Source organism: Bos mutus, chromosome 7 (assembly GCF_027580195.1).
Source record: "Bos mutus isolate GX-2022 chromosome 7, NWIPB_WYAK_1.1, whole genome shotgun sequence".
Classification (NCBI taxonomy): domain Eukaryota; kingdom Metazoa; phylum Chordata; class Mammalia; order Artiodactyla; family Bovidae; genus Bos; species Bos mutus.
Window position 1 is genome coordinate 52333500 of NC_091623.1, and position 25772 is coordinate 52359271.

The 25772-nt window shown below is 48.7% G+C and overlaps 1 protein-coding gene and 1 long non-coding RNA gene across 2 annotated transcripts in view; one reads left to right on the plus strand and one right to left on the minus strand.

Annotated features, from left to right (window-relative positions):
* CACNA1A (calcium voltage-gated channel subunit alpha1 A) overlaps positions 1 to 25772 on the plus strand; it is a 253453-nt gene that overhangs the window by 153074 nt on the left and 74607 nt on the right. The window contains 9 exon segments of the mRNA XM_070373554.1: positions 2265 to 2474; positions 6775 to 6887; positions 8081 to 8193; positions 8341 to 8472; positions 8776 to 8848; positions 11104 to 11221; positions 11349 to 11416; positions 14916 to 15022; positions 16925 to 17737. Coding sequence (XP_070229655.1) covers positions 2265 to 2474; positions 6775 to 6887; positions 8081 to 8193; positions 8341 to 8472; positions 8776 to 8848; positions 11104 to 11221; positions 11349 to 11416; positions 14916 to 15022; positions 16925 to 17737 — 1747 coding nt within the window.
* On the minus strand, positions 13419 to 17233 carry LOC138988504 (uncharacterized). The gene is made up of 3 exons (XR_011464766.1): positions 17100 to 17233; positions 16853 to 17023; positions 13419 to 16047 (listed from the first exon to the last, which is right to left on the minus strand). It is a non-coding gene; the product is annotated as an uncharacterized lncRNA (long non-coding RNA).

Genomic DNA, 25772 nt, shown 5'->3' on the forward strand with positions numbered 1-25772 from the left:
AATGAGCACACTGATGAATAAATGAAAGAATGAATCCGCCAATGAAGAAGAATAAACTAATGAATGCAATGAAAGATTTTCAAGAGGAGATATTTTAGAACACAAAATCAATCTATGTGAAGCTGAGCCCTGAACCTCCCCCACAAACCTGTCCATTCTCAGTGGATGACAGCTTTGTCCCTCCTGGGGCTCTCAGTCCAAAAACTTTGGCTTCTCCCTCTCTTCTACCCACGCTTGATCCATCAACAAATGTTGAAATATACCTTAAATAATAATACCCCAGGGCTTCCCAGGTGGCTCAGTGGGTTAAAGAGCCCACCTGCCAATGCAGGGAACATGGGTTTGATCCCTGGTCCAGGAAGATCCCTCATGCCTTGGAGCAACAAAGCCTGTGGGCCACAGCTATTGAGCCTGTGCTCCATGGCAAGAGAAGCCCACACACCACAACAAGGAGTAACCCCCCAACTCACTGCAGCTAGAGGAAGCCTGAGCAGCAGTGAAGACCCAGCACAGCCAAAAATAAACAATAATAGAGAAAATTGAAAATAATAATACACCCCAAATCGGCCCAGCCTGCCTCCTCCTCAGCTGCCATGGAGTCCAGCCCTGGTCATCATCTGTCTGGACTAGAGCAGTCATCCCCGCTTGGCTCCTCCCTTGCCTTCCACGGTCTGTTCCGTGCCACAGCAGCCAGAGGACGTCTGAACCCCTAAGTCAAGTCACGCTCCTCTTGCCTCCATACCTCCCGCCTCACTCAAAACAAAAGCCCCATTTGTCCCTGCAGCCCCCAAGGCCCTTCAGAACCTGCCAAGCCCCACCCCCCTGCCCTCACCTCCTCCTCTTTCTCACCTGAACCACTTCACTCCAGCCATACTGTTCTCTTTATGCTGTTCCCCAAATACGTCAGGCAGGCATATTCCCACCTCAGGGCCTTTCCACTTGCTGTTTCTTTCCTCTGCCTTAGATACTAAGGTGACTCAGGCCAACCCCTTCACCTTAACGCCTTGGTTCAATGCTGCAGCTTGCCCAGTGGTCCCTCCTAGGGCTCCAGGTCCCCTTATTTGGCTCTGCTTTCTCTTTTTTTCAAAGCACTTTGCACCTTCCATCACACTATTAATTTTTTATTTATTTATGTTTGAGTTGCACGTGGGCTTTCTCTAGTTATGGCGAGCAGGGGCTACTCTTCATTTGGTTTGGGGGCTTCTCATTGTGGTGACATCTCTTGTTGCAGAGCACAGGCTTCAGCAATTGCAGCAGGTGGGCTCTAGGGTACACGGGCTTCGGTAGTTGTGGCACACGGGCTTAGTTGCTGTGCAACATGTGGAATATTCCCGGACCAGGTATTGAACTCAAGTCCCCTGCACTGGCAGGCGGATTCTTAACCACTGGACGACCAGGGAAGTCCTACTTAGTATATTATGTTTGCTCTCTGGCTCCCACACTGGAGTATCCATCCCAGGAGTGCAGGACTCTGATAACATGTATCCTGAACACCTGGGACAGAGCCTGGCATAGTAGGTGCCTTATAAATGCTTAAGAGCAAAAATATATGTGAGCAGAGGGCACAGCTGGCTCATTCTTTGGTGATTATTTTTAAAGTGAAATGTCCATGATAAACTAGGATCCTAGCCATACCTCCTCCTGGAGGCTTTCCAAGAACGGTGTATTCAGCTCTGCCGCCTGCGTCTGCACTGGGAGTCCTGAGCAGAGGTTCCAGCCTCATCCCACCCTGTAGCATGACCCCTAGAGTGATCAGACAGTGCCAGGAGAGGGAGATACAGAACGATGACTCCAGCAATGGAGAGCCATAAGCCTCCCCATTCTGAGCCATGCCATGCCATGCTCAGTCACTTCAGTCATTCCTGACTCTTTGCAGCCCCGTGGGTTCTAGTCCACCAGGCTTCTCTGTCTAAGGCATTTTCCTGGCAAGAATACTGGAGTGGGTTGCCATGCCCTTCCCACCCAGGGATTGAACCCACATCTACCTTCATTGCAGATAGTTTCTTTACTCCTGAACAACCAAGGAAGCCCCCTACCACCACATCCTGAGCACTCTGGTTATTTCTAGCACTGTTATTTTCAGGGACATTACCTTCTCATAAGTCCCATCTCTGGAAAGCTAAGCCCCTGAGTCATAATGGTTCCCGGGGGCTTGCCTGCTTGGGAAGCTAATGGGTTCCCTGGCCAAAATCCGTGCCTGGGCCACACATCGGTTAATTTCCTCTGCAGGAACACCCTGACATTCTCCATCCTTTCCCTGGCAGGGTCTCCCTTCGCCCGAGCCAGCATTAAAAGTGCCAAGCTGGAGAACTCAACTTTTTTTCACAAAAAGGAGAGGAGGATGCGTTTCTACATCCGCCGCATGGTCAAAACTCAGGCCTTCTACTGGACTGTGCTCAGTCTGGTAGCCCTCAACACGCTGTGTGTCGCTATCGTTCACTACAACCAGCCCGAGTGGCTCTCCGACTTCCTCTGTGAGTACCGCCTGGCCCCATCCCCACCAGCTCCCTGATCCCTTCCTCACACCCTTTCTCTAGTTCTCTTTCTTTGGCAGTATGTGTTCCCTCTTTCCCCTTTTACTTGGGCCCTGTTTATAACTGGAGATAGGGCTGAAGTTCCTGCTGCCTCAATGACAGAGCCCAATTTGGGGGAGGGGGCGCCTGAGAGCTGGAAGCTGGAATTTGGGCCATCAGACACATGATCACTTTCTAAGAAAGGCACATAGAGGTGCATTGAAATAAAGACAGAGAGGGTCAGACTGCAAGACAGCCAGATACAGAAACATACATATGATTTCTAGGTGCATCCCTGGGAATCAAATTTATGGTTGAGAGATGAAGGTGCATTAGAGACAAAAAAGTAACCTGTATGTTGTACTCATCTTTTCTTCTCATTTCTCTCTGCTTCGTCTCTTTTCTTTCAAATCTTCTGCTTCTTTCCCCTTTCCTCTCTTGTTCTTTTTGACTTCCTTATGTCTCGGATTCATTCCTAGACAATAGCCTCCAACAACTGTGAGAACATCTTGCTCCTGCAGTGAAAACCAGGATTTCCAAGACTTTGCCCTTTTGGGCCTGTCCCCAAATTTCAGGAATTAACATGAGATAGTATCAAAATGGCAACCCACTCCAGTACTCTTGCCTGGAAAATCCCATGGACGGAGGAGCCTGGTAGGCTGAAGTCCATGGGGTCTCAAAGAGTCGGACACGACTGAGCGACTTCACTTTCATTTTTTATCTTCATGCATTGGAGAAGGAAATGGCAACCCACTCCAGTGTTCTTGCCTGGAGAATCCCGGGGGCGGGGGGCCTGGTGGGCTGCCATCTATGGGGTCGCACAGAGTCGGACACGACTGGAGCGACTTAGCAGCAGCAGCAGCAGTATCAAAATTGTTGACCACGTTGGGGGAGAAGCAGGAAAGGAGGGAAGATCTATGAGCAGGGCTTAAAAAGTAAAGAGCTCTGAGAATTCAACAAGGGTAGTGGCTGGAAAGTGAGGAAGGCAATTGGATGCCTTGGCTCTGGCGTATGGGCCCCAAGTGAGGACTCCCCAAAACCTTTTTGCCTGCTGGTTGCCCTCCTCCTGCATCTTTTGGCTTGTCTGAATTAGGTCTGTAGATTCTCTGCCCTTCTGACCTGGTTCAGATTAACCCACGCAACCACTGGAGAAATCAAGTCTTCAGCCTCATGAGGCCTGGGTGTCTGGTGCAGGTCATTGTCCCCTTGTAACCCTTACTGTTCCCAGTCACGTTGGCTGACCACCCCCCCAGGACACTCCCCAGGGGCCAGTTCTCCTTCCGAGAGCCCTGACCTAGTTCCAACCTTAGTAATTGCATTTGGTCCCCCTGGAGTCTCTTACAAATGAGAACTATTTACTTTTTGTCTTAACCTCCTCGGATAGCCTATTTTTAATCTCCCATATTCTCCCCACTAATCACCTTGCTTTGTCTGTCCTGGTTCGGGAACAGGGGGTTGAGACTTCCTGCCTGCCTGTGGCCTTTCTGTCTATAAACGTCCTTTAATTATCAATTTCCAGTTGAGAAAACTGTGACCCAGAGAGGTTAAGTAACTTGCCCAGAGTCACACAGCTAGTTAATGATGTAGCCAGGATTTGAACCCAAGCTATATCTGATGGTGCATCCCTGCCGTGATCATCAGGTACCCTGGGTTCTCAGTGCCTGCTCTGCCCCCAACTCTCCATGTGACCTTGGACAAATTATTACCATTATCCATCAAATGAAGACATCTTCAGTTATTGCTGCTGCCATTTAGTTGCTAGATGTGTCCGACTCTTTGCGACCCCGTGGATTGTACCTCACCAGGTACCTCAGTCCATGGGATTTCCCAGGCAAGAACAACGCAGTGGGGGCTTCCCTGGTGGTCCAATGGTTAAGAATCCGCCTCCAATGCAAGGGACACGGGTTCCATCACTGGTCAGGGATCTAAGATCCCACGTGCCATAGGGCAAATAAGCCCATGCTCCACAACTAGAGAGAAGCCCCCACACATCATAACTAAGACCCAGCACAGCCAAATAAATAAATGATTTTTTTAAAAAAAGAACAATGGATTGGGTTGCCATTTCCTTCTCCAGGAGATCTTCCAAACCCAGGGATTGAACTTAGGTCTCCTGCTTGGCAGGCAGATTCTTTACCACTGAGCCACCTCTTCAATTATATGGCACTCTTTTATTTTTATTTTATGTGCCACTAAGAAAGGAAACAATGCTGCCATCTAAACTAGGGCAGGCTGGTTTTAAATTACACCCCAGTTTCGGAGATGTCAAAACATGAACAAAAATATGTGTTGTAATCAATGAAGTGTAGTCGTTTCTCTGGGTCTCACATTTCTCTTCTATACTTGCGAGAAATTGGATTTGATGACACTGAAACTTCTTCAGATCCACCAGTGCTTAGAGATCAGTAATTCTCTCAGGTCTTGTGTGTCACCAACTCTCATGATTCCATGGTAACTGGGAAACAAGCATCTTGGAAATTCTTACGTCCTCCCCGAATTTCTTCTGGGGGCTTTTGGAATGCATCAGATGTTACAGACAGATTTCCTCACTGACGTTTCAATCTTGGGGGCTCTGGAGACCCCAGAGTTTCCCTCAGACACTGAAAGCTCCCTGGGGTCCTAAAACTAAGGGAAGGTTCAGTAATCATGAATGAGTGGGAAAGACCTTGACAGTCAGTTCAAATCACCTCTTAAAAGAAGGATATAGAGACTTCCTTGATGGTCCAATGGCTAAGACTCGGCACTCCCAGTGCAGGCAGTCAGGGACCTAGATCCCACGTGCTACAACTAAGTCCCAATACAGCCCAATACATAAATAAATTTGTTAAAATTGATTTAAGAATGATATACTACGGAATTCCCCAGTGGTCCAGTGGTTAGAACTCAGCAGTTTCACTGCTGAGGGCCCAGGTTCAGTCCCTGGTCAGGGAACTAAAGTCCCGCAAGCTGCGTGGCACAGCCAGAATAAAATCACAAAGAACTAGAAAAAAGTCTTATACCATTTTAAAAGAGAGTGATATGCGTGATATAACAAATACTCTTCACCTTCAAACAGAGCTAGCTATGTGACCAGAATGGAATTCTCAGAAGTTTGAGGCCTCTGTCTTCGATTTCTATATGCTTTCTTCCTCTCAGAATCTCTCTTACCTCTCTTTCCCCTTTGAAAGGTGACTGCTCACGCCCTTCCTGACCACTCATCTTCCTACCCCACCAAGAAAACCCTCTTAGAAAAGGAATTGCTATTAACCATTTCTTTGCTGGAGCGAACAAATACTCATAGTTACCTCTTCCCAAGGCAAAATTTTCACCATTATGCATTCTCATCGAAAAACAAAAGGCTTTGTCTTACATCAAGACTTTTAGACATTAGCAAGACAGGATTTCTAGGGGACATCCAATGAGTTTTCCTAGTTGGGAGAAAAGCCATGCCTTAGATTGGTTGCCTTTGGCACTCCCAACTAAGTCCCTAACACAAGGATTACAAATAGGACACTGTTATGATTTCCATTAATATTTCTATCAGTCCTTTGGAGCTCAAGCATATAAAAGCAGTTGAGTCATAATTCTTATGTATTATTACATAATTCTTAGTAATAGTACTTTGTTAGTTATAGAGTTAGTTATTAGCCAGTTAGTTCATTCATTCATTTGTTTTTTTTTAATTAATTTTTATTGGAGTATAGTTGCTTGCTCATTTTAAAAACATAGGAAAATGTATAAAATAAACAATGAGGCTCTACTGTATAGCATAAGAAACTATATTCAATGCCTTGTAGTATCCTATAATGGAAAAGAATATCTACACACACACACACATATATGTATGTATGTATAACTGTATCACTTTTCTGATTCAATTATATATACCTGAAATAAGCGTGTGTGTACAGTTGCTCAGTCATGTCCAGCTCTTTGCAACCCCATGGACTACACTCCACCAGGCTTCTCTGTCCATAGGATTCTCCAGGCAAGAATACTGGAGTGGGTTGCTATTTCCTTCTCCAGGGGATCTTCCCAACCCAGGGATCGAACTTGCATCTCCTACACTGGCAGGCAGATTCTTAACCACTGAGCGACCTGGGAAGCCCATACCTGAAACAACTATACTTCAATTTTAAATTTTCTTAATTAATTTTTAAAAAACCATAGTAAGCACCCAGGAACCCACCAGCCAAGTTTCACTTAATAGGAACGTCAGAGCCACCTAGCAGCTCCCTCCACAAATCTAATCTCCTCTCTGTTTTCCCCCCTCCCTTTCTAGACTATGCAGAATTCATTTTCTTAGGACTCTTTATGTCCGAAATGTTTATAAAAATGTACGGGCTTGGGACGCGGCCTTACTTCCACTCTTCCTTCAACTGTTTTGATTGTGGGGTAAGTGCTCTGGTTTCTAAGGAGTTCATTCCCCAGCTGATGTGCTTAGAATGGTTGATACCTGGGGACACAGGAGAGAGAGAAGTAGGGTCACGCATGGGTATGACAGATCCTGCTGAGTGCAAAAGGAATCAGAGGATAATCCCCAACTTTGATGAAGATACAGAGCTCCCAGAACCCTCCCCAACCACTGCCAGTGCAAGGGGAAATTTACGGACCCATTTTGGAAAGTAAAGGATGACCTGGCAAATCCACTTCTGGGGATTCACTCTAGAGAAACTTATGCGGACACCTAAGAGACATATACAACAATGCCTTGAGCGGCTTCACTAGTCCCAAGCCAAATGACCCAAATCTCCCTTTGCAGTAGGGTGGATAAATAAGTTGTATATAAATAATGCAGTTCTCTGCACCAGCGAGAGGCAGCCAACAGTAGCCACACCCATCAGCCACATGGTATCGCACAGGAAGCAGAACTAGTCCATATAGCATGATTCTGCTCATGAAAGTTCAGACGGACAAGACCAAGCTATACGGATTTCAGAGGATCCTTGAACACTTTAAGGCAAAGACCTCGAAAACATAAGTCAAAGAAGCCAGACATAAAAGGTCACGTATTACGTAATTCCATTTATATCCAGAACAGGCAAATCTCCAGAGTCAGAAAGTAAATTAGTGGTTGCCAGGGGCTGGGAGGAGGGGGCTGGAGAGCGACTGCTCATGGGTCCAGGGTTTCCTCTGGGAGCGATGGAAATGTTTCAAAAGTAGAGAAGGGTGATGGTTATACACTGTGAACATGCTAAATGCCACTGAATCGTGCATTATTTTAAATGAACCATTCTGGTTAATTTTCTGTTGTGTGAATTTCACCTCAATTTTTTTAATGCAAGGAAATAGTTATTATAAAATTCAGGGTGGTGGCTATGTCTAGGGTTCCCCAGAGGCTTTCAGGGTGCTGACATGCTCTATTTCTCGACGCAGATGGTGGTTGCATGGGCATTCACTTTGTAATTATGTTTCAAGAATTCTTTGCACTCATGTTAATAAGTTTAAAAAGAGAAGGGATAAGAGGCGTGTGAGACACTCACTATGATTTCATTTGAGTGGGGGGAGTTGGACTGGGTTCCTGCAAGGTCCAGACCCAGGCACATTTGCAAGGAGCATGGACACAAGACCGGGATCCTTTGTTCTAGGTCATCATCGGGAGTATCTTTGAGGTCATCTGGGCTGTCATAAAACCCGGCACATCCTTTGGAATCAGTGTGTTACGAGCCCTCAGGTTATTGCGTATTTTCAAAGTCACAAAGTAAGTCTTTGGGTTCCCTGGCATCCCAAGGTGGGGATGGGGGCTGGGGCGGGGTCACCTCCTTCCCATGTTGGGAAGATGGGCTCAGCTGCTGCCACCCTGGCCCCAGCCTGACCCCCATACCCCAACCCTGGCCTCTCTTGGCAGGTACTGGGCATCTCTCAGGAACCTGGTCGTCTCTCTTCTCAACTCCATGAAATCCATCATCAGCCTGTTGTTCCTCCTTTTCCTATTCATCGTCGTCTTTGCCCTTCTGGGAATGCAACTCTTTGGCGGCCAGTAAGTGCTCAGCAGCTTCTCTTGACTTGTGCTTCCCTGGGGTCCAGCCCAGGGCCTCCCACCCTTACCTTGCTCACTGCCTCCAGAGACCCAGGCCCACCTGCACCACACAGTCTGCCTTCCTCATGGCCTGGATGATGCCCAGTGCACCCACCCAGATGGGCAGGGCCCTGGGTACCACTCAGTATGTCTTTCTAAAGGAAACAGAGATGCTGGCGATGTTGCCCTGGAAACAAGATACTGAGCCAAGCCCTCACACGCCTAGGGTGGGACCAACGTGAAATGTTTGTGCCCTCTCCACAGGTTTAATTTCGATGAAGGGACTCCTCCTACCAACTTCGACACTTTTCCAGCAGCAATAATGACAGTTTTTCAGGTACAACCTTCACCCAGTCCCATGAATGCAGGGCCCCATGGAGAAGCACCAGGGTTCATTAGGAGGGGGACAGGAAATGTGGGCAGGAGCCTTTATTGTGGCTGTTCCACAGGAAGAAATGGGTAAGGCAGGTTAATCAGGCTTAGGATTGGCTAGTTTGAATAATTTCGGCAAGTCCTGGAGCTGTCTTGAGTTATATGGAACCTGACCCTGGGCTAATTCCAACAGTAGAATATTGGCCTAAGTGTAAGAGCCCAGTAGTGGAGATGGTTTGGAGTGTGGGCTCTGAATTGGTTGGTTTTCATTTTTTAAACCACACCCACAGGCAAATTGTGTACTAACTCTAAGAATTAGCTAGTCCTGACTCCCCCCAGGATCAGTAAGACCCCTCCCATATGTCAAAGCATCAGAATATAGAAAATAATAGACATCGATAATACACCATCTTCCCCGTGACTGGAAGACACCCCAATTCCGTATTCCAAAGCAGACAGATTGACCGTGGGTGGTCCCGCCAAACCAACTTCTGCACCCATGTAGGCACATGCCCCAAGGTTTAGAACTGGCCAAGCTGGGACTTCCAGAGCCATTCCATGTGGGTTCTGTCTCTTTAGAGAACAGAAAGTTTATGGGAAAATGTGACTTCACTCCTCTCTTCTCCTGGGGGAAGGGGAACTTCTGAATGAGACCTGTAGACAGGGGCTTGGAAAGGGAAACCATCCATGAAATTCTGAGCCTTTACATCAATGATTATCGATAGTAGTCATCACCGCCCATATGTCTTCAGCACAGGGCTTGTTGCCCAAGAGGTATTTGTCCCCCAAGGACACCTAGAAGTATCTGGAAACATTTTAGGGTTGTCGCAAGTGGGGTGTGGGGGTGTTACTGGCATCTAATGGGTAGAGCCCAAGGATGCTGCTTAATACCCTGCAGTGCACAGGACAAGAGGAAGTTCCCAAATGCCAGCAGTGCCAAGACTGCAAAACCCTACCTAATGGATTAACATCTTTGGAGTTCTTTCATATTTACTTTATCCTCATGAAAATAATGGGGCTTCCCTTGTGGCTCAGATGGTAAAAAATCTGCCTGCAATGCAGGAGAGACCCAGGTTCGATCCCTGGGTTAGGAAGATCCCCTGGAGAAGGGAATGGCAACCCACTCCAGTACTCTTGCCTGGAAAATTCCATGGACAGAGGAACCTGGCAGGCTACAGTCCATGAGGTCACAGAGCGCTGGACTTGACTGAGCAACTAACACTCTCACTTTTTTTCACTTTCATGGAAATAATGCAAAGGAGGGAAGCTGGATATTTTTTTAACAACCGTGTAGATCCTGCATACACATCCCTTTAGCCCTTCCCATACACGTCAGCATCGTGTCTGTTTGCCAGCACTTGCGTCTCTTTACCTGAGGCTTCCTCTGATCACCTGTACCACCACCATCCCCACCCCCAGATACAGCAGTCCAGAAGTACCTGTGGATATATAGCAAGAGAAATTTATGTCTCACAGTTCTGAAGGCTGGAGGTAGATCAGGGTGCATCCAGGGTTGATTCCAGGTGAGGACTCTCTTCTGGCTTGTAGACAACTGCCTTGTCACTTCTCTCACACACAGCAGGGGGAGGGAGGGAGACAGAGAGGCAGAGAGAGACCAAATTCTCTGCTGTCTTTTCTTATAAAGGCACTAATCCCCTCATTGTGGCACTTGTGGTAAAGAACCCGCCTGCCAATGCAGGAGATCTATGTTCTGTCCCTGAGCCAGGAAGATCCCCTGGAGAAGGGCATGGCAACCCACTCCAGTATTCTTGCCTGGAAAATCCCATGGACAGAGGAACCTGGCAGGCTCCCGTCCATGGCGGTCACAAAGAGTTGGACACGACTGAGCACACAATCCCCTCATGAGGGCCCCACCATCATGTCTTCAGCTAATCCTAATTCCCTCCCATCTCCAAATAACATCACATGAGGGTTTATAGTCTCAACATATACGACTCAGCCTATAGCAAAATCTCCCTATCATATCAGAAAACCAGAAAGATCTGAAACTCCTCTTCCAGGGTCCCTTTTTGCTAGAACAGGCTGAGAGCTCCTCCACGCAAGGACAGCCCTTTCCTCTCGCAAACGGCCAAGACCATCCCCACCCAGAGACAAAGGCCGAGAAAGGGCCCACACGCCAGGTTCCGGCTCCACAGCTGCATCTCTGAGGGGCCCAAGGTTGAGGGGGGGTTGGCTGTGTGTTTCTCCCTCCCCTTTCAGATCCTGACGGGCGAAGACTGGAACGAGGTCATGTATGACGGCATCAAGTCTCAGGGGGGCGTGCAAGGCGGCATGGTGTTCTCCATCTACTTCATCGTGCTGACGCTCTTCGGGAACTGTATCCTCTGGGGGGGCGGATGAGCCCGGGGCCTCAGGGAGAGCAGGGGAAGCATAAGGGAGGGGTTCAGGAGTCCCAGATATCAGGGTTCATGTGGCAATGCTTTCCCTAACTCCAGCGTTTGCAGACACCCTCCTGAACGTGTTCTTGGCCATCGCGGTGGATAATCTGGCTAACGCCCAGGAGCTCACCAAGGTGGAGTTGGTGGGAGAATGTTGCTGTGCAAAGTTACCACCTGCTCATGGCAGATCAGGACCGTGCCAGGCAGGGGGTAGGGTGGGGTAGGGGGACACGAGCTGGGGTCAGAGCCTTTGTCCCGGCTTCACTGTGCCAGGGAGAAAGGCACCTCCTCCCCCACCCCCAAAATAGACTGTCCCTCATCAAGTGGCTTCTTCAGCAAAGGAGGGCGGAGGTGGGGGTGGTTAAGGCAGCAGGGTTGCTGCAGGAAGCAGATGGCAAACTCCACCAGAGTGCCCGTTTATAGGGAGTGGGCAGTGTCGAGGGGCTTCCAAGGAATGCGGCAGCCTCCAGGCGAGCAGGCACTGTCAGCACCCTAAACCCGGAAGGAGGGGACAGATGGAGAGTAGCCCAGACAAGGTTCTGAGGCTCAGTGTGTGTCCCCGTGAGCTTGGGAACTGGCCGGACTTCACCACTGAGCAGCAGCAGTAAAGAATTATATGATGCTCATGGTTCCAGGTGTAACTGTCATTTCCCTTTGGCAGAAGAGGGGACTGAGGTTCAGAAAGGCAGAATCACCGACCCCAGATGGGATGATGACAGCTGCTATTATTTAAAGCATCATGCTATACATGTCAGGAGCTCAGCATAATTTGGGGCATACAGGAAGTGATCAATAACAGGAACCTTTGTAAGTCACTTCGCATGACCAGAGATCCGGAGCTACAGCTCTTCATTTTACAGAGCTGGGAAAGGGAAGGCTAGGATTCAAACCCAGACTTGGCAAGTTCCAGAGCCTGAGTTCTTTACCCACACACCCTGCCAACTTTCATTTGAGCCCCAGCTGAGCAGGTAACGATCAAAATAAAAATTAACAACCACCAAAGGAAACGTGATGGCCCCTCTCGTATGGCAGACACCAGAAAGCATGAGATAGGGAGTAACTGTTATCCCCATTTTGCAGATGGGAAAACTGAGGCCGAGAGAGGCCAGGACCTTGCCACATAGCTAGAAACTGAAAGAGCAGAGGTGTGATCCCTCAAAGAGCAGAGCACAGTAAATGAAATCAGAAAGGAATTTGGGGTGTGGGGGTATGAACTGTTCATGTGAGGAAGCAGCCCAGTTTTCATTCATGGTCAGTGGTATTGGATTATTTGGGCAAAATCTTATGCCAAATGCCCTTAGGGCAGCCCTGTACTCCCTGAGATTCAGGTCCACCTCAGCTAGGCACAGAGAAGGCAACATTGCTTTCAGGAACACAGCTTATGCCCTCGGGATAGCCCCTGAGCAGGGCTGCTAGGAAGGGTTGAACGGGTACTGCACCGCACAAGGGAAGCCGAGCACCTTTTGCAGTTTGAGGGGAAGCTGTCTGGAACAAAGGCATGCTAGGAGGTGGTCGTGGTCTAGCCCAAGTCTTTCACCTGCAGCCCTATCACATTAAGAGAACATATGCAGAATCATTCAGGAGGGCCAGGCCTGGGGCCTGCCTCAGCTTCACCGCCCCATCCCCCATGCCTTAAGGTACACAGGCCATATTCAGGGAACCGAACTGAACTGAGAAGACTGCCAACCGTCCATCTGCCAGCCATGGCAGGAGGGAGGGAGAGTTTCCCAGGCCCAGCCCTGACTGGAGGAAAGACGGAAATCTCTGCCACCCCCTAGCATACGGCCACAGTCCTGGCCACCATGGGGCTGACTGGTGTCACTGTTCCAGGGGCTGATTTTAACCATGAGCTCATCTTGGTTCCAAGACCCCATCCTCAAGGGCTGCTGTCGGGGAGGGGGTGCCCCAGGAGGGTGGGAAAAGAGAGGGAGAAAGCTCATCGCCTGTGAAATGACATCCAGACCCTCATTCTTCCCTTCGTTTATTCCACAAGCATTTCTTGGGCATTTAAAATGTGGCAGGGACCCCACTCAGCCCCTGATGTGGTTAATTTTTTTTGATTGAGGTATATTTGATTTATAATGTATTAGTTTCTGGTGTACAGCAAAGTGATTCAGTTACAAACATAGATTATTTTTCATATTTTTATTATAGTTTATTAGAAGGTTTTAACTATAGTTCCCTGTGCTACATCATAGGACCTTGTTGTTAGACAGGTTTTTATCTCATTTAGCCCTCACAGAAAACCTCATAGGCAAATTCTCTGAACCCCATTTTACAGACTTTGTTATTCATTGAAAAGCATTTATTGAGCATCTGCTGTGAACAGGGCCTGGTCTAGGGGCCAGGGAAATAGCCAGGAATAAAACAGACAAATCTCTGCCTTCATTGATATTCTAGCAGAAGATAGACGAGAAAGAAACTTGTCAGCTAGTGATAAGTGCTAAGGAGAAATATGAAGGAGGGAAGTCTAGGAGTTGAAATTTTAGAGGAAGATTGTGAGGTACAAAGAAAGACTTCGTCCAAGGTAAGCAGAAAGTGGAGGAGCTGCTATTTGAATCCAGACGGATCCAGAATTTGTGCTTCTAACCATATGCTGCACGGCTTGAACTCGAGCGTGTTTCAGACTCACCTGGGAGCTTGTTGAAAACGCAGATGCTGGGGCCCGGGCCAGGTTCTTCAGGAGGCCTGGGAATCTGCATTTGTGCGTTTGCAGTGTATCCGAGGCAAGTAGTCCAGGGACTCGGCTCTCAGAAATGCTTGGATGTGATGCCAGAAAGAGGGGTGGACTTGGGAGAGCAGGGTGGCCAGTCGAGTCCCACCCCTGTGTTGTCACTGACACAGAGTGTCCTGATCTGACCATTTCCGAGGTGGTAAGGTTGCTTCTTGCCCCAGAGATCCCAGCGCAGTGGGAGAGGTGCCCTGCCACCGCATGATCTTGCTTATTGGCGGGTTTGTCTCTGGCCATTTCTTTCTCGTTGCCTTTTCTTTGCTTTTTCTTTGTTGGCTTTTCTGTTTTACGAATGAGGCCCTGCATGAAGGCTGAAGAAGGATTTAAAGCCCCAAAACGTCTTTTTCTGTATGTATTTTATAAAACATCTTCCCCCATCCTCCTCCTCTCTGAACCTAACCGGCTGAGAATCTAAGTTCCTCTCCTGATTCCCCTTCTGGAGGCTGTTGGCAGTGCATGGGATGGGCTGTGGGTGCCAGATTTTTCTGCACGTGGGGGCTTATTGGTGTTTTATTTAAAGTCTTGGTTCAGAGAGCTTAAATGACCCAGGAAGTAGAATGAGAGGAAAATCTTTGCATTAATTTCCAGCTCATTGAGACAGAGTTACAGAAAAATCTCCATTGTGGGAAAAGAAGGCAGTCTTTTTCCTTTCCTTTTCTTCCGTGTGTTAAAATAGGGTTCAGAATGAGCTGGATATCAAGCCTGGACATGAAGGGGATAGCAGTACACTTAACCAATGAGTATACATTCCGATTAGGGGGCCTCAGCTCTGATTGGTTGATACCCAAGCCAGACCTGTTTGTAAATATCTCAAATGATGCCCCTGGTTAACAGTAGGGTCAGAGATGCGGCCCCAAGGCCCAGTTCATAGTTTGTGAACAGGGATCCTATGTGCCTTTTAGGATGAACAAGAAGAAGAAGAGGCTGCCAACCAGAAACTCGCCCTCCAGAAAGCCAAAGAGGTGGCAGAAGTGAGTCCTCTGTCTGCAGCCAACATGTCCATAGCTGTGTAAGTGCCACCAACTCTGAGATGCTCTCTGGGCTCCTCAGCCTCTGCATCCTCCCAGTCAAGGATTTGGGGGCAGGGAGCAGTCCCTAACTGTGTTGAGCCTTAGGAAAAAGTACTTCTGCCCTCCCACCCACTTTCAGTCAAGAAATAGTTAATAAACACATACTCTGTGCCAGACACTGTTGCTGAAAATACAGCATTAAAAAGAGGTTGAGGTGTATAGGGAGGGCTAGGAGTGATGAGCGTTATGATTTAAGTGAAATTGTCAGGGGTGGTCTCAGGTGACAAAGCCTGAAGAAGGTGAGGGAGGAGCTCATCTCAGGCAGTGGGAACAGCATGTACAAAGGCCCTGAGGCAGGAACGTGCCAGTGTGGTTAGGGTACCAGAAAGAAGCCCATGTAACTAAAGTAGAGTGAGTAGGGGTGGAGAAGTGGCAGGAGGTAGAGGCAGACAGGTGATGAACAGATCCTGTAGGGCCTTTTGGGCAGTGGGGAAGACAGAGAATTTTGTTCTGAGCCAGGGGAGACACATGGACAGTTCTTAAGGAGGAATAGGGACTCAGGTGCCCTCTAGGTACTATCAGGGGAGCAAGGGCAAGAGACCAGGTTGGAAAGGACTGCACTGTTCCCTGCAAAAGAGATAATAAGGAATGGACCAGGGTGGTGCCAGAGCAGGTGATGGGTATAGCTGAATTGTAGACAGATCGTGAAGGTAAGAGTGAACCAGAATTTGCTAGTGGATCAGAGGTGGTCAGGTGGTGAGAGTTAAGGTGTTTTGATTAAAGAAAGATTCATTAACACTGCTGCTGCTGCTAAGTCACTTCAGTCGTGTCCGACTCTGTGCGACCCCATAGATGGCAGCCCACAGGCTCCCCCATCCCTGGGATTCTCCAGGCAAGAAGACTGATACACCGATATTCTGAATCGTGCCTTTGTTGGGTAGTCCCGGGACTTTGCAACACTGTGGGGCAGTGCATCACTGGACAATGTAGAGGGGTCTTTCTTTCCCAGAAAGCAAGGAGGTGGCTGTGAAAGGAGAACACAGGGAGATACATGCTCAGACATGGAAGCCCATAGGAGGTGATGGTCTGTATACAAATACAGATACACACAGAATGCCTGGAAAAATCTGAATGTTTGAGGGCTTCAGTTGGCACCCCCAGCAACAATCCCACTGGTGTTTTTCACCATCTCCATAGAGATACTGTCTCAAGACTCCCAAGTGCCTATGCGAGGGCTTCCAGAACCTGCTGCAGGTCAGTGTTCATTATGATTGGCTGTCTCAGAGATTAAGAGTATTCTGAACATCAGGACCGCCCCCAGGGGCCCTGTACTACAACTTGAAGAGGAATAGAGAGGTCAGTCGATGAACATACACCTGACTGAGACCCCCATTAGACGAAATGCCCAGCCAAGCCAGGATACCCAAGATGCCCACCTGGGCTGAGACTCCTGTAAGGCTGAGATGACCAGCCAGGTTGAGTTTTTCCACACACATTAAAACACCTAGTTGGGTGGAGATACCCAGCCAAGTCAAGATATCCCACCTGGTCCAAGAGACCTCCCCCCTACCCAGGTCAACATGCCTTTCTGGGCCAAGGTACCGATACAGGTGGAGATGCCCACTGGGCCGTTATACCCACCTGGGCAGAGATGCCCACTTGGGTCAAGATGTCTGTCTGGGCCAAGGTACCTGCCTGAGCAGAAATGCCTACCTAGGTCAAGATGCCCACTGAGACAGGTATCTGGGTGAAAATGCCCACTTGGAGCAAGACATCCACCAAGGTGGAAATACCTAACTGAGCTGAGATCTCCACCGGGGCCCACACACCTGTTGGCCTGAATGGCCCCTGCAGGCCACGACGCCCAGCAGTTCCATAACCCCGGCACGATTTCTTTACAGGAAGGAGCAACAGAAGAACCAGAAGCCCGCCAAGTCGGTGTGGGAGCAGCGGACAAGCGAGATGAGGAAGCAGAATCTTTTGGCCAGTCGGGAGGCACTCTACAACGAGATGGACCCAGACGAGCGCTGGAAGGCCTCCTACGCTCGCCACCTGCGGCCCGACATGAAGACCCACCTGGACCGGCCGCTGGTGGTCGACCCCCAGGAGAACCGTAACAACAACACCAACAAGAGCCGGGCGGCCGAGCCCACGGTGGACCAGCGCCTCGGGCAGCAGCGAGCCGAGGACTTCCTCAGGAAACAGGCCCGCTACCACGACCGGGCCCGGGACCCCAGCAGCTCCGTGGGCCTGGACACCCGGAGGCCCTGGGCGGGCAGCCAGGAGGCCGAGCTGAGCCGGGAGGGGCCTTACGGTCGCGAATCGGACCACCACGCCCGGGAGGGCGGCCTGGAGCAGCCGGGGTTTTGGGAGGGCGAGGCGGAGCGGGGCAAGGCGGGCGACCCGCACCGGAGGCACGCGCACCGGCAGGCGGGCAGCCGCGAGAGCCGCAGCGGGTCCCCGCGCACCGGGGCCGACGGAGAGCCCCGCCGGCACCGGGCGCACCGCAGGCCGGGCGACGAGGCCCCGGACGACAAGGCCGATCGGAGGTCCCGGCACCGCGAGGGCAGCCGGCCGGCCCGGGGCGGCGAGGGCGAGAGCGAGGGCCCAGACGGCGGCGGCGAGCGGAGGCGGCGGCACCGGCATGGCCCTCCCCCAGCGTATGACGCGGACATGCGCAGGGAGGACAAGGAGCGCAGGCACCGCAGGAGGAAGTAAGTGGAAGCGATGAAACCCAAGGAGTATCAGCTAGCTACCTGGTACTCTCCCGAGCCGCTCATTTCCTCTTCTTACCAACCCGCAAAGATAGATGGCATTGCCATAGCCCATTTCACAGATGGGGAAACAGAGCTGACTTGCCCAAAGTCACACATCTAATAAGTAGCCTTGAACCCAGGTCATCTGGCTCCAGAAGCTGCAAACTGTCACGCCCTTGTATCCGGGAAACTACAAAAACTCTCCCCCAGAATGGTATGGCTCTTCCATGTGCTTGCGGGTCGCCTTGGCCAAGGGACTCCACGTCTCTGGGCCTCAGTTTTCTCAATCTGTAAAATGGAGATAGTGGGATTGAGTCGTTCCGGGAATTAAATGATGTAGTAGATGGAAAGGGCCTGAAAGCAACCGACACGTAAGTGCTTGGGAAATTTAGATCCTTTTAGCTGTTACTGAGTCAATCATTTTTTCACCTTACATTATTTTGCTGGGGGTTGGGGGGGCAGGGAACGGTTGTTGAAAAAGCCACTCTGGGTCAGAATTGAGCAAGGTTCAAGGCTTTTGGAGGCATCTCCCAAGCCAGAACCTCACCCAATCAGAAATGACACCCTCTTTTTTATAACAATATTCCGTAACACTACCTAGAAGATCCTACAGTGTTTGTATATTGAGGAACCCAAAAACTTAAATGCTGAAACAGCCAATGATCTTTTATTAATTAGCATCCTCTTGTTTTCTATCACCTGCCACTAGGACATCATCTTGGTTGTTTCTTTTTTAAAAAGAAAAACAGTTTTTCTAAGTCTCTGTGTTTTCTTTTTTTGACATTAGGTATTCTTTTTCTCAGGTTTTATTGAGATATAATTGCCAGGCAGCATGGTTTAAGTGTTAGGTTTCCCTGGTGGCTCAGATGGTAAAGAATCCACCTGCAATGTGGGAGACCCAAGTTCGATCCCTGGGTCAGGAAGATCCCCTGGAGAAGGGAATGGCAACCCACTCCAGTATTCTTGCCTGGAGAATTCACTAACACTTTTACTTTAATGGTACAAGTGTAAGGAGTATAGCATAATGATTTAATTTACATACATCAGTGCCATATTGGTTTTTAATAATGTGTTTAAACGCTTCTGTTATACTCCATATATACTAAACTAGTACTTCTCAAAATTAAATGTATACAAGAATCCCCAGGGATCTTGTGAAAATACGGATTCTAAATAAGTAGGTCTCAGATGCAGCCTGAGATTCTGCATTTCTAAGGAGTCAGTGCTGGTTGGGGAACCACACTTTGAATAATGAGACTCTAGAGAACCAAATGAAGCAATTCTTTTTCTTTTTTTAATATTTATTTATTTGGGCTTCCCTGGTGGCTCGGTTGGTAAAGAATCTGCCTATAATGCAGGAGACCCAGGTTTGATCCCTGGATAGGGAAGATCCCCTGGAGAAGGAAATGGCAACCCACTCCAGTATTCTTGCCTGGGAAATCCCACGGACAGAGAACCCTGACAGACTACAGTCCATGGGTTCCCAAACAACTGGACTCGACTTAATGACTTAACCACCACCTTTTATTTATTTGGCTGTGGCCAGGGCAGGGGTGATGGTGGAGGGGGAATCTTCCGTTGCAGTTAGCCAGCTTCTCTCTTGTGACACACGGGCTCCAGAGTGCTCGGGTTCAGTCGTTGACACGCACCGGCTTAGTTGCCCCATGGCATGTGGGATCTTAGTTCCCCAACCAGAGATGGAACCCACATCCCTGCATTAGAAGGTGGATTCTTAACCACTAGACTGCCAGGGAAGTCCCCCAGAGTGAAGCAATTCTGTTGCAGGCACCTATGCACAGAATCACCATGAATGCGATAGGTGCAAATGCCAGCTGCCTCAGGGTGCCAACAATTCAAATGACATGAGGGAGTTACCATCAGTGTTGAGATGTTCCAAAATGGTGAAGTTCCACGTGACTTAGTCTACTCTTCCTTCAGTTTGTCTAATACTTGCATTCCAGGAAGATGCAATGAGTATTTAAAACATGCAGCAGGACTTCCCTGGTAGTTCAGTGATTGAGAACCTGAGTTTTCACTGCAGGGGGAAGAGGTTCCAGCCCTGGTCAGGGAACTAAGATTCCCCCATGCCACACGGTGTGACCAAAAAAAATACTTTATGCTGATCTGTAAAACAGAGTTAGGTTAAAACTCAAGGCTCAGGGACCTCCTGGTAGTCCAGGGTCCAGTGGCTAAGACTCTGTGCTCCCAGTGCAGGGGGCCTGGGTTTGCTCCCTTGTTGGGGAACTCGATCCCACTTGCTGCGACTAAGAGTAAGAGTTCACATACCACAACTAAAGATCCCACGTACCTCAACTAAGGCCTGGCAGCCAAATAAACAAGTGAATAAAGAAAACTTAAAGGTTCCGATCATTACAAGCAGATCTTTCACCTGTGTGAGGGACGTTAGAAAGTCGTGAAGGAAAAAGAATAATTCTTCCCCAGTGAGACTGCCTTGCACATGGTAGGATGTTTATACACCTGCCTCCCATTTCCTAAATGCTCACAGTGCCCCCTAGTTATTATGGCATTAGTTCTCCACAGCTCCACAACAGCCCTCTGAAAAACCATTGTTCCCCAAAAGGGAATAGTGTTCTAGGCTAAGAACAACATATGCAAAATCCCCAAGATGGAACAGAAGGAGGCGAGTTTGCAGTTTGGAAGGTAAGGAAAGAGTGGAAGAAATTGAAGGGACGATAATAGGTCAGTAGAATCTTGAGTCCTTCCCGGGAAAGGGGAGGCCACTGGAGGGGGATTTAGGTGGAATAAAGTCTAGCATAGGACTCCATGACTAAGACCTGGAGAAGAAAGTGGCACCCTGGCCAGTATTCTTGCCCGGAAAATTCCATGGACGGAGGAGCCTGGCGGGCTACAGTCCATGAGGTCACAAAGAGTCAGGCACAACTGAGCAGACACACACCATAATTAAGAACCAATGGGTCACTGGTGCTATTAATACGACTAATATTCCTGTTGTTATCATCCTCATATTTATACCTCCTCCTATCATTGAAGGAGGCAGAATGACAAGGATAGAAAGGGAACACAGCCTGGTGGTGAAGGGCAAGGGTCCTGGAGCCAAGAGGTCACACTGCTGCCCCATTGCTTGCTAGCTGTGTGACTTTCAGCGTGTTACTTCCCCTCTCTGGGCCTCCATTTCCTCATCTGTAAAATGGGGATAAGAACGGTACCTACCAGGACTTCCCTGCTGGTCCAGTGGTTAAGACTCTGTGCTTCCACTGCATGGGGTGAGAGTTCGTTCTCTGGTCAGGGAACTGAGGTTCCACATGCCTTGTGGAGTAAACGAATTATATTTTAAAAATGGTACCTACCTCCTAGCATAGGTATAAAGTTCAAATGAGTTAATACTTGTAAAATGCTTTAAATAGTGCCTGGCTTATAATCAGTGTTCAGGAAATATTAGCTCTTATTAGTATGAATATGATTATTCGATACTCAAATGTTTTTAGTAGTAGCACTAGTAATAAGCATTCAATAAGTTTTAGCTCTTTCTATTGTTACATCGTCATTACTATTAAGACGCTTGTATCAATTGACATAAAAACCAACTTTAAATCCATAGCCTTTAGATTGTTCACTTAAACTGCCTCTTTTTACAGATGGGGAAACAGGCCCAGAGAGGGAAAGGTGTTCCTGAAGCGGAGAGCCAGCCGATAGTAGAAGTGTGATAACCCAGCTTTCCTGAATCCCACAGGTGGCCCTTGCTCCCCCTTCTCTCCAAGTACTTCCCCACCTCTACCCCCAAATCCACACCAGGAGGGCTCTGCTCACTCCTTTATTAATAGATGTGTCAAATGCCCTGGCCAGGAGAGGCGTTATTCATTTGGCTGATAAAAAAGGTTCTAATGCTCACTGGAAATAAAACTTCATAAAGATTCAGACACTTTTAAAGAGAAAAAAAAAAAAGAAAAGCCATTCGTCTGCTTGGGGAAAAAAAAAAAAAAGAGGGATTTCCCTGGTGGTCCAGTGGTTTAGACTCCACACTTCCACTACAGGGGACACGGGTTCCATCCCTGATCAGGGGAACTCAGACTCCACATGCCATGCAGTGCAGCCAAAAAAAAAAATCCACATATAGCATTTGGAACAATGCGTGGTAGAGAATAAGGTCTCAACGATCTTAGCTAATATTATCCCACATGCTGCATGGCACGACCAAAAAAAATAAGAATGGTGAAGATAAAATTTTATTCAAGGACATAGCATACTAAAAAGACATTTCAGTTCTATATTATGACAAAGCCAGTGACCCCAACAGTCCTGCCTCATGCATTTCTGCTCTTGTCATTCCTTAGGTTTTTCCCCAGACATGCTCTGTGTTTTTGATTCTCTAGAGCATTGACAATTAGTGTAATTGCTTTCCTGTAGTCCCAGCCTTCCCCCCGCTCCCACATTTCTACTTTCATCTCTTCCTCTTCAGCTTTAACTATCCCCCTCCTCTGAAACTTTAACTAGCTTCCCCCAGTGGAAAGTGAGTGGAGCACATTCTGTTTTGTATTATTAAACAGTTGCTGGCCCCTGATTCCTCATACCAGGCAGCTGAGCCCAGTGTCACCCCAGGCCCACCAAAATGAAAACGGAGCTTTCTCTGAATCGCTGCAAAAATCTGTGGATTGCAGGGCATCCACCACTCCCTGATAACCAGGCAGTGCCTCCTGCTTGATTTGGCTGAGCCAGAGGACGTTTTGCCAAGACCTGTACCACCCGAGAATTAATATCTCAGCTATTGGCACACTAGTTCCACCTGCTCCCATCACCATGACAACCTACTTCCCAAAAGGAGCAAGAAGAGAGAGACTGGACTTCTGAGCCTCACAGTTGATCCTTCATGGGATGGGGTGAAAGGAGGGGCTCCGTCTTTTAATACTGATTCTTATAGTATCCTCAATTTGCTTTGGCCAGTCTCCTCAGCACCTCTGTCCCATGCACCCCAAGTCATCCATTGCCCCCATGGTCTTCACTGAATGGTGCTGTAGCTTAAGAGCTGTAGGACCAGAGTCCAGCTCAGCCTTTTCCCAGCGGGGTGACACCATGCCTTTACCTCTCTGGGCTTCATCTTCCTCATCTGTAAAATGAGCCTAATCCTAATGGCAGCATCTCAGATAGTGGCTGTCGTGGGGACTCAATGAGTTAATAGGTGCACTCCTAAGGACGGTGGACCACAAGGAAGCAGGCCCACCCATCCTCTGGACCTAGGGACTGGAGCATGCCCTGGGCAAGCTGTCCGTAATCCTTAGCAACCAGATGCTGAAGTGATCAGCTGGCAACGGGATGCGGGCGTTATGCAATCAGTTGCCTATTGCAAGCAGATGATGGCAGATCCCCAAGAGGGAAGGGGGAAGGGGCCTGACTTCAAAGTTTCTGCCCCTTTTGAGTTCTCCTTGGAGACACTTCGAAATAAAACATCCTGGAGACTGATATAGGCCTCTGCAGGCTGAGCTTGTTAAAACTCCATGGCAAGCAGAGCCAACAGAAGAAACAAAAACAAGGCAAAACAAAAGACCTTCAGATCCCCTTCCATCTGAACAAGGGGCTTTCGGTCCGTGCGTGAGGCCGTCCCTTTAACAAAAGGCACGCTGTGGTCTCAGCTGCTGTGTTATTTAGTACAGTCTCTCTGGGTGGTGACCAAAGGATTCAGATTCTCTTTGAAATGATAACTTCACTGAGCCCGCTTTTGGGTAGAGCTCTGCTTAAAACAATATATAAAATGAGAAAATATCCCCAACCAGCTTTTTGACTGATGTCCAACTTCTAAAAAGGTACCGGGAGGGGATTAGCATTAGCAACCTCTTTGTGGGCTGTGGAAGAGGTTGAGGAAATATTGGTTTAAGATTTATTTCATTTAATCCACACCATCAGAGCTGATGCTCAGTGTCCAGGGATCAGTGTCAGTTTCCCAGGGCTGCTGGCAATCCTTGGTGTTTGCGATCCCTTGGCCGATAGAAGGATCACTCCAGTCTGACTTCATCTTCACACTGCCCTCTCCTCTGTGTGTGTTTCTCCCCTTGTCTTCTAAGGACGCTTGCCATTAGATTTAGGGTTCACCGTCATCCCAGATGATCTCAAGATCCTTCATTACATCTGCAAAGACCCTTTGTCCAAAAGATGGGTACGGGGAACTTCCCTGGTGGTCCAGTGGTTAAGAATCCGCCTGCCAATGCAGGGGACACGGGCTCGATCCGTGGTCCTGGAAAATCCCACATGCCGCGGAGCAACTAAGCCCGTGTGCCACGACTACTGAGCCCGAACGCTCCATACCTGTGCTCCGCAACGAGAGAAGCCACCACTGTGATGAGAAGCCTGCACACCACAACTAGAGTAGCCTCCACTCGCTGCAGCCAGAGAAAGCCCGCCCACAGCAACAAAGGCCCAGCGCAGACAAAGCATAAAAAAAGATGAGGAAACTGAGGCTCAGAGAGGTTACTCAAGCTACAGAGGGTCGCACAGCTAGTAAAATGGCCTTGGTGAGACTCAAAGCCAAATCAGTCTTCTGAAGTGTCAGCCTAGCACCTGCAAGTGACGAATTGGCCTGGGCCTGTCCTTCTCCCTGTGAGGCCTCAGAGCTGCTGCTGCTAAGTTGCTTCAGTCGTGTCCGACTCTGTACGACCCCGTAGACGGCAGCCCACCAGGCTCCCCCGTCTCTCGGATTCTCCAGGCAAGAACACTGGAGTGGGTTGCCGTTTCCTTCTCCAGTGCATGAAAGTGAAAAGTGAAAGTGAAGTCGCTCAGTCGTGTCTGACTCTTAGCGACCTCATGGACTGCAGCCCACCAGGCTCCCCATCTCTGGGATTTTCCAGGCAAGAGTACTGGAGTGAGGTGTCACTGCCTTCTCCGAGGCCTCAGAGACACAAACCCAAAAGTAAATCACCTCGTCTTTCTTCTGCTTGGTTAAAAACACCATGGACTTTTGCAAGTTAAAATCTAAAATTAAAACAAGGAAGATGGTACTGGTGGTTTAGCCAGTGGAAGGACCTCCAGGGGAGGTCAGCTTTTTTTTATGAATTTTTAAACGGAGGATAATTGCTTTATTTTTTATTGAAGTATAGTTGATTTACAGAGGCCGACTTTTAAAAAATTTTTAAGGGTTAGATAGATTCAGGGTTCCAGATTGGGCCTTGAGAACCAAACCCATGCTGTCCAGGGGCCTTGGTTCCTGTGATTGCATCTAATCTCCCAGGTGTTCCATGAATGGATGCAATCTGAAGCTGTCTTTTGCTCGTTTCTGGTCTCTTGAGTGAGTGTGTGATGGAGATAGCCTGACAAAACCATTCTCTAGTATACCTGACTCAGCTTCTTTGGGCCTCAGTTTCCTCATCTCTGTAATGGACACAGTAGCCATTTGGACCTCATAAGATTGCTCCAGAAGTTAGTGAGTTGAAATAGAAGAGAGGCTGGCCCACTCTATTGGTGGTTACAGAAAGCGTCAAAGACTTCCCTGCATCCACCGACTGTGGGCTGACCCCCCTGGGAGATCTCAAACAGCTTAGTAAGAGAGCTGCAGGGTCAGGTGGGGGTTAGCGTGGGTGCTGGAGCCATGTGGTCTGGGTCCAAGCTCTGTCTGCTACCAACTATGTAGCCTAACTACGTAACTAACTAACTAACTACATAACTACCTAACTAACTAAGCAGGGCCCTTCCTGTCTCTGGGCCTTGGTTTCCTCATCTTAAAATGGGGATAACGGTACTTCCCACTCCCTGTTTTTTTTGAAAATGAGCTGACGTATGTCATGTCTGGCACACAGCAAGTACTCCGTGAGTGTGAGCTCTTAGGAGGAGACATGAAGGGCATGGGGTACAGAATTAGGGGTTGCCTTTCAGAAGAGTCAGAGGGAGGGACTTGCCTGCTGGTCCAGTGGTTAAGACAGCACTTCCACCGTAATGGTTGAGGGTTTGATCCCTGGTCAGAGAACTAAGATCCCACATGCCACGTGATGGGGCCAAAAAAAAAAAAAAAAAAAACCATTTCCACCACTAA